This window comes from Myxocyprinus asiaticus, chromosome 21, assembly GCF_019703515.2.
Source record: "Myxocyprinus asiaticus isolate MX2 ecotype Aquarium Trade chromosome 21, UBuf_Myxa_2, whole genome shotgun sequence".
Taxonomy (NCBI): Eukaryota; Metazoa; Chordata; class Actinopteri; order Cypriniformes; family Catostomidae; genus Myxocyprinus; species Myxocyprinus asiaticus.
In genome coordinates, this window is record NC_059364.1 from 13,272,489 (window position 1) to 13,284,616 (window position 12,128).

At 38.4% G+C, this 12,128-nt stretch overlaps 1 protein-coding gene across 1 annotated transcript in view; it reads right to left on the minus strand.

Annotated features, from left to right (window-relative positions):
• LOC127411860 (proteasome activator complex subunit 4A-like) overlaps positions 1–12,128 on the minus strand; it is a 45,940-nt gene that overhangs the window by 13,443 nt on the left and 20,369 nt on the right. Inside the window, exons 24-41 of the mRNA XM_051647697.1 lie at positions 10,081–10,136; positions 9,892–9,990; positions 9,737–9,799; positions 9,243–9,338; positions 7,641–7,772; positions 7,243–7,452; positions 6,805–6,941; positions 6,505–6,688; positions 5,857–5,965; positions 5,592–5,745; positions 3,703–3,772; positions 3,406–3,531; positions 3,027–3,179; positions 2,757–2,861; positions 1,537–1,628; positions 1,239–1,370; positions 936–1,144; positions 694–779 (exon numbers count right to left, since the gene is read on the minus strand). Coding sequence (XP_051503657.1) covers positions 694–779; positions 936–1,144; positions 1,239–1,370; positions 1,537–1,628; positions 2,757–2,861; positions 3,027–3,179; positions 3,406–3,531; positions 3,703–3,772; positions 5,592–5,745; positions 5,857–5,965; positions 6,505–6,688; positions 6,805–6,941; positions 7,243–7,452; positions 7,641–7,772; positions 9,243–9,338; positions 9,737–9,799; positions 9,892–9,990; positions 10,081–10,136 — 2,213 coding nt within the window. The remainder of the gene's footprint in view (positions 1–693; positions 780–935; positions 1,145–1,238; positions 1,371–1,536; positions 1,629–2,756; positions 2,862–3,026; positions 3,180–3,405; positions 3,532–3,702; positions 3,773–5,591; positions 5,746–5,856; positions 5,966–6,504; positions 6,689–6,804; positions 6,942–7,242; positions 7,453–7,640; positions 7,773–9,242; positions 9,339–9,736; positions 9,800–9,891; positions 9,991–10,080; positions 10,137–12,128) is intronic.

A 12,128-nucleotide genomic window follows, 5' to 3' on the forward strand; every position in this document is an offset into this window, starting at 1 on the left:
CAATGTCACCTCACTCTTGATTTCACTCCACTGGCTACCCATAGCCAGCCAATGGAACCGTACCCTCCTTCTTCAATTCACTTCTTCAGGTCTATGCTCCAACTCGCTCTCTGCAGTCTATGAACGAGCGGCGCCTGGTGGTCCCATCACTAAGAGGCTCAAAGTCTATTTCACGATCATTCACTTTCTCTGCTCCTCTGCTTTCACAGTGTCCTTGGTGATCATGATTTCAAGCTCGATTACACTTCCTATAGCGCCATCTAGCACTCTGCGCATGCGTCAAGCACTAGGAAGTGTAATCAAGCTTGAAATCAGGATCGTGCCTAGAGATTGCAATGCAAGATGTACAGTGAAAAAGGAGTTATATTGTGGTCTGTTCTCACCCAAAACCAACTGGATTGCTTCAGATGACATTGATTAAACCACTGGAGTCCTACACTTTTATGCTGACTTTATCTCCTTTTTGGAGCTTCAAAGTTCTGGCCACCATTCACTTGCATTGTATGGACCTACAGAGCTGAGATATTCTTCTAAAAATGTTCGTTTGTGATAAGCAGAAGAAATAGTCAAACACATCTTAGATGGCATAAGTGTGAGTAAATGATAAGATAATTTTCGTTTTTGGGTGAACTATCCCTTTAAATATATTGTTCCATGCAATTGAGGAAGATATAAGACAAAAATGGCACTCACTTTAAAGAGGAGAGGAAGGAGGCGCAGCTGTTCTGGGACAGCAGAAGAGAAGGAGCGTCCAGCACTGATTATTAGCCACTTTAACACTAACACACACAAAATCACTGTTGTTACTCTGTTGTAAACTGGAAACTTTTCAGTCTCAATGAAACCACATAGTTCTGGAAAACAAGAACTTATGCACACATTCTTGTATTTTCTCAAACAAGCTTACATGCACACAAATATACGATAAAACATACCGGTTTTGAGTAATTTGATGGCCTGTGTCCTCTCATCTTGGTCTCCTTCAATATTCTCTTCAACCACATGGTTCTGGATCTCTTCCTCTCCCTCCATTAATGGCTTGAGTCTGGCCAGCACACGCTCTGTGAACTCTCCGATGCGCGGGGACATGGTGGGACGAGTGTGAGGCAGATTCACATCGATCATGAAGATGTAGGTGAGCACACTGAGAGATCAGAGCAGAAAGACTTCAGGCTGCTTTGTTGTGATGTTTATGTACAAATGGCATTTAGGGTGCATGTGCATGTTTAAGCACATACCTGCCGATGCTTTCCCGTACATTCTTGTAGACCTGAGTGAGTTTGGGCTCCAGGCACTGCAGTAACCTGTGAAGCAGCTCTGGGACTCTCCACTCCTGCTGAGCAAGACCTCCCTGCAGAACATACAGACGACTGGAGAGAGAGAGAGAGAGAGAGAGAGAGGTACATTGTACCCATTTTTGGAATTTGGAAAATGTTTATGCATTTTCATGCATTACATTCAACTTCAACACAAAAATTGTTCATTACTCTTTAAAGACATTTTGAAGTGTTGTATGTAGTGACGGTGATGTCATACCAAGTGTCCACAAAAGAGCCTCCTTCTCCAGTGACTGGTGATTCCATTAACATCTCAAACAGCCAGTGTAGCTTTCTTGGGTCTCGGCTCTCCTGTACCACATACACACAAGTTTATAAAATTTTGGGCAATATTTTCACACATTTTCAGTCATTAGCCTAATTTACGTACGAGTTAGTGCACACAATCACAACCAACGGATACATTTGGAATTCTCATTGTCTGTTGACCCACAAGTAAGGAGTGGCAAGATTTCATCAGTTGATAGTAGATACAGATGATGTAACAACAGATGATAACAAGAGTTAATAGCTGTAACATGTGCAGCTATTTTTAAGTTGTTTCAGGTAGAGGTCGACCGATCATGGAATTTGCCAATACCAATAACTAAGGTGGTGGAAAATGCCGATAACCGATAAATCGGCCAATAGTTATCTTTAAATCTATTTATAGAATGTAAAAAATTGTCTTAGACTTTATGTACTATGACGATCACAGACACAGTAGTGGTGTTAACCACCACGCAACCATGCAATTGCGTGGGGCCCCGGATGTCTGGTGACGGTGACGCGTTATTTTGTGTTCATGCGAGGTTATGCTGCTGTTACGAGCCGTCTTGGAGCGGTTTACATGCATTGTGAAGGCAAAGTGCTGCAGGTTAACCCATTCACGCAATTCCGAAAATTTGAACCCGCTTAAAGATATTATTAAAAATCTAAAAAGGCAACACAGTATCACACTATCAACGTGTGCCAAAGTAAAAGCTCCAGGTGAAGTAAATATGAAAGAAATACTGTATTAAAAAAATCCTCAAAACAATAATAATTCAATATCATATTATAATAATAAGCTTGACTTAACAATAATAAATAATATTAATCTGGGTTCCAAAATATAAGGTGAGGTTTTGCACACCCTATTCATAAAAAAAAAAAAATGTTTTCTAAAAATATATGTAGGTAAAAAAAATTCTTAGAGTATTGGTGCATATAAATTATATTTATTTTATTATAAATTAAATATGATTCTTCCTTGAGTTTATTTAGTGGACATTTTTGACATGCATTCATTATCTTTATCTAGATTTTTATTTCATAAATTATTTTGAATGTACTTGGCTACAATGGCTCAGATTTCAACACAGTGATTGCAGGTGAACAGACCTAACCCTGATAAAAAGGGAGAACGTGTTCAAGAGAGAAAGACAGAGGTATACTTACACAGGCAGTGGCGATGCAAGTGCCCCAGTCAGAATATGTCTCTACGGTAATTTTGGAGAGGGCCGTACGGAGAAGTGGACAGAGTAGAGCCCACAGTTTTTCCACCTGTAACAAACACATACATACAGAGTCAAGTTCAAGTGTTTATCAGGCATGCATCACCACCACTAAACAGAAGACAATGCTGTCACTGCTGACCCCTATCCATTTAATTGTGTTTAAATGTATAGAATCTATAAGGTTTATGTGCATGTGTATGTGTATGTGTACCTTGCTGTAGCTCCAGTGTTTGGAGCCCCTGATTAGTCCAGAGATGATCTCAGCCACACAGCACTGTGTGCTATCATTGGAATCTGTAACCAGACGCTCCATATGAGGCTTCAGCAATGGGAGGAACGCATCATCAAAGTGACGGAAAATACCCTTTTATAACAAAAAGATATTGTTCGAGGTGAAAATACTGTATTATAAGTTCCTAAAAGCATTTATAAGGTATAAGGCAAACCTTTTTCAGAGAAAATCTGGCATTTGAGTAAGTGTGAACAGGGCTAAAGACTTGCCTTATAAACTTGGAATACAGTCTACATTTCATCACTGTCACTGGGTTTAAAAAAATATAGTTTAGCTCTGTGTCATTAAAAACTCTTACCTTAAAGAGGCTAAATCGTCGTGAGCTGAATTTATCTTTCCCCTTCCTGTGCTCCAGAGATAAATACTGGATGAGCTGATCTATAAACAACTGGTCTAAGAAATGATCGTATACGATCTGTTCACTCTACAATACAGAAAACAGGCATAAACAAACCTAAAAAATAAGGTTAAAAGCCAATTTAAAATTAAGAACTGAAATTATGATGAGAAAAAAAAAACTGACTGGTCAAAGAGATCAGAGTGCCTATTGAGTTTTTGGTTGGATGTAAGTCGGTAGGTTTGAATATTTGCTTACCTCATTCATCTCTTCTCTTGTTTTGCCCTGTTTGGGCTGTTCCTCAGGAGGGGCATAGAGCATCAGCTTCCTAAAAAGAGAGAGAAAACCCCCCCCCAACAAATCATGACATACAAAAAGTTTTTATAATCCAATGATTAAACTAGTTGATGCAATATGAATCCAAAGCAGCTCAGATTCCATTTGCTTTCACAAAACTTTTAGTGTTTTTTTAAACCCTTTAAGCAAGGATGGGACGGGCCCGTGAGAATTATTTTATTTTATCAAAATATTAAAAACTACAGTCTTGACCAATGCAAAATAGGTATCATTTGAAAGCTTAAAAGCTCTGCTTCACAATGCATGTAGGCATTATGACCAAAACATAACAAGTGCTTTGAAATTTGCAGACAAATCAGAAGTGTTCCATTTTGATAATTGATTACAAATTTTGCACTGTACATATTATTGTAATCAGTAAAATCATCAATCTCATCAAATAGCCATGTGTAACATGTTGTTGGAAAGCCCTGAAAAAGTAGAATACAACCAGCCTTTGTTTTACTCAGACAAAAATATAGCAAGTAATGGCTTTGACATTTATGTTTCATGTGAACCAGTGTTGCCAATATGCCGCATTTTCACTTATATCTTCACGAAAAATAAACAGAACATAAAATGTAACATTATTACTTAGAGTCGTCGATTATCTTTCAAACAAGCCCACACACACACAAGGTAATCGGATGCATAGGTCATTAGATAATTGACAAGAAGCACAATGTACACAGTGCATACAGCATCTGGCTATCTGGCATCTTGCAATCTGACTGAAAACACGTTAGCATTCCTGGATCAGATGACATCATCAGAAACTATGTAGCATCATGGAATGCTAAAACAATCAGACTGGGTTCAAATCAGTGCAAAAAGTCACCCATATTTGAGCAGAAAGACATGTGATTGGTGACTGTTACACATGGCCACCAGGAGATGGCGCCAAATACATGACACAGACTCGATGGCTCAGATGGCACAGAATGAAACTCATTCTGTGAAATCCCTAAAATCATGTCTGCATGCTATGTAAACCTTTCGTCATTGTTGTGTTTGCATGTATAATTCATTCTTATGTACAATTATTATGTTTTATTTGCTTGAGGCATTTGGACACTTGGAGACATTTTTGGACACTAAGGTAAATTATTTTTGTAATGCTATAACTTTTGATTGATTTTTTGTATCAACAAAATGTTTTACTCAGTTACAGTTGACATCATTGGAACAAAACAAATCAGAATTTGTTTTTTTTATATCATTAAAAAATGTGATAAGTTTTCTTTACAATGATACCAAACACTTGACCCGCCTTGTGTTTTTGTCACGTTATAAGCCTTTAATTTGGGATATGCCACTGAAACAGGAAGTCTTTAAAAAATACCCTCAGAGCTTAAAGGGTTAAACGGCATCTGAGCACCAAAGGTTTTAAAAGGCAAAAATGTGAAGCTTCTCTGCCTATTAAAGAGCTTATATGAATTCTTATGTACAAAAACGTACATTATTTCAGCTGTGAATTTAATCTAAATTGTCCTTTTAACAGTGGTACAATTGTTCAGAACAGATACGTTTTATGCTAATTAAGTGCAGCTGATGTAATTCTTGTGGGTGGAGTTTTGTTCCATGACTTTATTTATGAATAGTTACATCACATCCCTACTTGGTATCAATGTGGAAAAGTTACCAGTATTAACCAATTTACATGGTCATGGCTACAGCTTTGCACAGACAAGGTTTCTAAGATTAGTCTCATATCAAAATGTATAATGTTCTTGACACTACACATATGACCATCCTTTGCCTTTAGAACAGCTTTAGTCCTCATTCAATATATAAATTGTATATGCGTGTACCGTGGCCATGTGGAATAACCCCAGTGGGTTTTCTCGATAAAGCAGCATTCATTCCAGTCCTGCTGGGAGCACGGCAATCTGCTGCTGTCATACTGCAGCCACTGGTTATCAGGCCTGTCTCCAGCCATCAAACATCTTAGACCAACATCATTACCTTATAAACAATAGAAGACAATATTTACAGCACTGAACCGCCATGCAATTGTCCGTCCAACTAGTGAGATTATGTACTCATTTTTTATTTCTTGTTTTTTGGAGTACTCACATAACTGTAGGGAGCTTTTGAGCTCAGAAATGTCATATGGATTCACTGCCACTTTCTTGTGAGGTCTCTTAAGCTGCTTCAGAATTGAACTCACTGCTGATATCGCAACCTGGAAAATAAACAGCACACAACAGAATGAAATGTAAGTGTAGTTTTCCTTGCTCTTTAGTTTGTAAGTATAATTCTGACAATATGTATAAACACACAACAAACATGTAAATTTTTCTACCATGGTTGGACTGTCCATTGACTACTATTGTTTTTACAGTAAGCTAATTATATTTTCTACACTCTACCCCTTAACCTAACCCTCACAGAAACCTTTTTTCATTTTTATTAAGACATTATGTAGTTGCATTTTTAAGCTGTTTTCCTCATGGGGAGTGTTGACTGGTCAAATTCTAACTGATTTTTACACCACGCTCTCTGGCATTTTTTTTTGCTTCTTTATGTTCAGTAGGTGCGTTGATCAAACTTACATACGTTATACAATAAGATAATGTTCCGCACACAAATAATACTCTTCTATCACTTTATTACTTTGTTAGGGGAAACCAGTGTTGGCTGATTTACTATCCTTGTGGGGAACAAATGTAGGCTTGACCCATATACACACAGTCACATAGAGATACACACGCAAAGACATACATTGCGAACTAAGAGTGAGTCGTGAATGAGGCTCTGGACGAAAAACAGGACAGCAGAGGAGGGCAGGGGGTGATCGCCTCTCAGCATCAGAGAGAGGAAGCCGATAGCTATCTGTTCAAACTTCCAGGGAATGTTTCTGTCGTAGAGGCAGTCCAAAAGATCCGCCACTAGCTTCTCATATTTCCTTTCAGGATATAAAAAACCCCCCCGAAAAAAAAGTATATTTCTGTATATTGACTGTCTACCTTGATATGAACATGTACAGCATAGTTGAATGCATGTTTTTGTATGTTTACTCACTGCACCGAGTCTTTGTTCTTTTGTTGCTGCCTTTGAATTCCCTCCAGTTCCTCCTGTTCAGAGGCCGCAAGAGGGATCGGTTCTGGGTTATTAGATTTAATTAGTTCAAGAGCAACCTCCACACAACTTTCTGGGATCTGGAAACAATACAAAGATCAGTGTAAAGAAAAATACTTAAATTTCTGTTTATTGATACAGTTTATCTATTTCCTATTATGGAAAATGTTAAGTAAAAAGAACAGCCCTTGCTCATAATTTCGTTAAAGCTCAAGTGTGTAATTTTATCACTGTAAAAATCCTCTCTCGTATTTCAGCTTATGCAGAGAGACCATGAAGTTTGATCGGCCATTATGTTTTGTAATTTTGTTTGGTCTTTCGCACTTCAGCTTTAAAATTCCTCCATTGATTACTGTAGGTGAATTTACTTTCTGAACTCACAGAAAAGTCAACGCCGATGGTCTCGTACTGGCGGTGGATTTTGTCAGCCAGGTCATCGAAGAGCCGGACTACTGAAGGTTTCTCTACAGACATGGAGGGGCTCATGCCAGAATGCATAATGGCGGGCCATGTCACAGCAATGCAATCCCAGTACTGCAGGTTAGCAAGAGAGATCCCAGAGTGGTTCCCCAACAAACAGTACAAGGCACCCTGAAAAAAGTGAGGAATGAGGGAGAAGGTGAAAGGGGGGGCATAAGATATAGTTTATAGGAAATAAAGAGGTGGGAACAGAAAAAAAAAAAAAAAAAGACCCGTTTGAAGTTGAACAGAGGTTGTGTCATAAAGCAGAATTGTCTTTTCTTTGGTTGTGTATTCATTGTACGGTATGTGATACTAACTTTGATTTGCTGATGGGTGACATCAGTGCGGTGTGGGTCCAGATACTCCAGCACAGCTGGCATTATGTCTCTGCAGCAGAAGTTGTAGGTTCCCAAAGCAGTAAACAGCACATTCTGAGCTATACTCCTCACCTGAGGTTAGAAAGACTCTCTTAATTAATGCCCTTATTCATTTTTTTGTTGGGTAATATACAAATTCCTTGTATGTGAAAACTTACTTGGCAATAAAGTCAATTCTGATTCTGATACATATATATATATATATACACACACACACACACACACACACACACATATACATACACTGGTGGCTAAAAGTTTGGAATTATGTACAGATTTTGCTGTTTTGGAAGGAAATTGGTACTTTAATTCACCAAAGTGGCATTCAACTGATCACAAAGTATTGTCAGGACATTACTGATGTAAAAAACAGCACCATCACTATTTGAAAAATGTAATTTTTGATTAAATCTAGACAGGCCCCATTTCCAGCAGCCATCACTCCAACACCTTATCCTTGAGTAATCATACTAAATTGCTAATTTGGTACTAGAAAATCACTTGCCATTATATCAAACACAGCTGAAAGCTATTTGGTTCATTAAATGAAGCTTAACATTGTCTTTGTGTTTGTTTTTGAGTTGCCACAGTATGCAATAGACTGGCATGTCATAAGGTCAATATTAGGTCAAAAATTGCAAAAAAGAAACAGCTTTCTCTAGAAACTCATCAGTCAATCATTGTTTTGAGGAATGAAGGCTATACAATGCTTGAAATTGCCAAAAAACTGAAGATTTCATACAAAGGTATACACTACAGTCTTCAAAGACAAAGGACAACTGGCACTAACAAGGACAGAAAGAGATGTGGAAGCCCAGATGTACAGCTAAACAAGAGGATAAGTACATCAGAGTCTCTAGTTTGAGAAATAGACGCCTCACATGTCCTCAGCTGACAGCTTCATTGAATTCTACCCGCTCATCACGAGTTTCATGTACAACAGTAAAGAGAAGTCTCGGGGTGCAGACCTTATGGGAAGAATTGCAAAGAAAAAGCCACTTTTAAAACAGAAAAACAAAAAGAAAAGGTTAGAGTGGGCAAAGAAACACAGACATTGGACAACAGATAATTGGAAAAGAGTGTTATGGATCTTAACCCCATTGAGCTTTTGTGGGATCAGTTAGACTGTGAGGTGCATGAGAAGTGCCCGACAAGACAGACACATCTATGGCAAGTGCTACAGGAAGCGTGGGGTGAAATGTCACCTGAGTATTTGGACAAATTGACAGCTTGAATGCCAAGGATCTGCAAAGCTGTCATTGCTGCACATGGAGGATTTTTTGATGAGAACTCTTTGAAGTAGTTTAAGAATTTTTTTTCAAATTGTAATAGTAATTGTTCATGTTATTAATGTCCTGACTTTACATTGTGATCAGCTGAATGCCACTTTGATGAAAAGTACCAATTTCTTTCAATAAGAGCAAAATATGTACATTATTCCAAACTTTTGGCTGCCAGTGTGTGTGTGTGTGTGTGTATATATATATATATATATATATATGTATATGTGTGTGTGTGTGTGTGTTTATGACCTCATCATACCTGACTGTACCTGCTGGTAGACAGTTTAAGCAGATCATTCATCAGGTCCTGGTGAATTCTCATGTAGTTACACCCCTCCATGGTTAAATTTCTTAGCTGAAACATGCACATAACACATCCATTAACAACTGAAATCACATAATCAAAAACAACTAAGAGCCCGAAAACACTTTGGAATGTTCTTAGAATGTGACGGTGAAACACACTCTTATATGAAAAGGTGTCCAAAAATGTTTTACATCATATAAAATGGTGAATCTCAGGTCACACTTCACCCTAAATATCAAATGAAAAAATAATTTATAGTCTATTTTAAGACCACCAAGATTTGCATTATTTATTATGTGTCTGGCTGTTGTACTTCCCATTATTCTCATGACTGTAAAAATTGTTACTGTAATTATATTTTATTTAAATTTGCTTAAAAAATACGTGGTATATAATTACTTCCTACAAAGTAGGAATGTGATCCGGACATCATTCTAAACAGTTACCTCATGTTGCAGCATGACTCTGTCTATGAGCAGGGTTCTAATGTGCCGTTTACTGCCATGAAGCTGGAAAGAGAGCAAGAAAAAGGGTCAACTACATGGTAAATGTAAATGATTAGAACACAGAAAGTAAACGTGTTTTCCTTGAGCAACCTCACCCTGTCCTCCATGGACTTTTTGACCAGGCTGAAACTTTTCCAGCGAGAATTAAACTCATGTTTGTGTGAGCCTTTAAAGTGGAGGAGGTCATTGATGATCTATGGAGAGAAAACAGTGACACGTGTACACATTCACACAAAAGTCAGCTTGACATTTGCTGGAGAAAACCGGACATAAATGCTGTTTACCTTAATAATAGAGAAAAGGGATTTGGTGTCATCTTCTGAATGTTCCAGTGTGTGGTCTGTGGAGACAAAATTAAAACAAGTTCAAGAGAATCTTATACTCTACCATGTATATACTGTACACTCACTAAGCACTTTATTAAGAACACCTGTACACCTAATTATACATGCAATTATCTAATCAGCCAATCGTGTGACAGCAGCACAGTGCATAAAATAAGGCAGATACAGGTCAGGGGCTTCAGTTAATGTTCACATCAACCATCAGAATGGGGACAAAATGCGATTTGGACTGTGGCATGGATTGGTTAGAACTGACAAAGTCTACGGTAACTCAGATAACCACTCTATACAACTGTGGTGAGAAGAATAGCATCTCAGAATACTGTTCTGAGATGGGGGTTGGCGCTGTTTTGGCGGCACGAGGGGGACATGCACAATATTAGGCAGGTGTTTTTAATGTTGTGGCTGATCGATGTACAGGTGCATCTCAATAAATTAGAATGTCGTGGAAAAGTTCATTTATTTCAGTAATTCAACTCAAATTGTGAAACTCGTGTATTAAATAAATTCAATGCACACAGACTGAAGTAGTTTAAGTCTTTGGTTCTTTTAATTGTGATAATTTTGGCTCACATTTAACAAAAACCCACCAATTCACTATCTCAAAAAATTAGAATATGGTGACATGTCAATCAGCTAATCAACTCAAAACACCTGCAAAGGTTTCCTGAGCCTTCAAAATGGTCTCTCAGTTTGGTTCACTAGGCTACACAATCATGGGGAAGACTGCTGATCTGACAGTTGTCCAGAAGACAATCATTGACACCCTTCACAAGGAGGGTAAGCTATAAACATTCATTGCCAAAGAAGCTGGCTGTTCACAGAGTGCTGTATCCAAGCATGTTAACAGAAAGTTGAGTGGAAGGAAAAAGTGTAGAAGAAAAAGATGCACAACCAACCGAGAGAACCGCAGCCTTATGAGGATTGTCAAGCAAAATCGATTCAAGAATTTGGGTGAACTTCACAAGGAATGGACTGAGGCTGGGGTCAAGGGATCAAGAGCCACCACACACAGACGTGTCAAGGAATTTGGCTACAGTTGTCGTATTCCTCTGGTTAAGCCACTCCTGAACCACAGACAACGTCAGAGGCGTCTTACCTGGGCTAAGGAGAAGAAGAACTGGACTGTTGCCCAGTGGTCCAAAGTCCTCTTTTCAGATGAGAGCAAGTTTTGTATTTCATTTGGAAACCAAGGTCCTAGAGTCTGGAGGAAGGGTGGAGAAGCTCATAGCCCAAGTTGCTTGAAGTCCAGTGTTAAGTTTCCACAGTCTGTGATGATTTGGGGTGCAATGTCATCTGCTGGTGTTGGTCCATTGTGTTTTTTGAAAACCAAAGTCACTGCACCTGTTTACCAAGAAATTTTGGAGCACTTCATGCTTCCTTCTGCTGACCAGCTTTTTAAAGATGCCGATTTCATTTTCCAGCAGGATTTGGCACCTGCCCACACTGCCAAAAGCACCAAAAGTTGGTTAAATGACCATGGTGTTGGTGTGCTTGACTGGCCAGCAAACTCACCAGACCTGAACCCCATAGAGAATCTATGGGGTATTGTCAAGAGGAAAATGAGAAACAAGATCCCAAAAAATGCAGATGAGCTGAAGGCCACTGTCAAAGAAACCTGGGCTTCCATACCACCTCAGCAGTGCCACAAACTGATCACCTCCATGCCACGCTGAATTGAGGCAGTAATTAAAGCAAAAGGAGCCCCTACCAAGTATTGAGTACATATACAGTAAATGAACATACTTTCCAGAAGGCCAACAATTCACTAAAAATGTTTTTTTTATTGGTCTTATGATGTATTCTAATTTTTTGAGATAGTGAATTGGTGGGTTTTTGTTAAATGTGAGCCAAAATCATCACAATTAAAAGAACCAAAGACTTAAACTACTTCAGTCTGTGTGCATTGAATTTATTTAATACACGAGTTTCACAATTTGAGTTGAATTACTGAAATAAATGAACTTTTCCATGACATTCTAATTTAT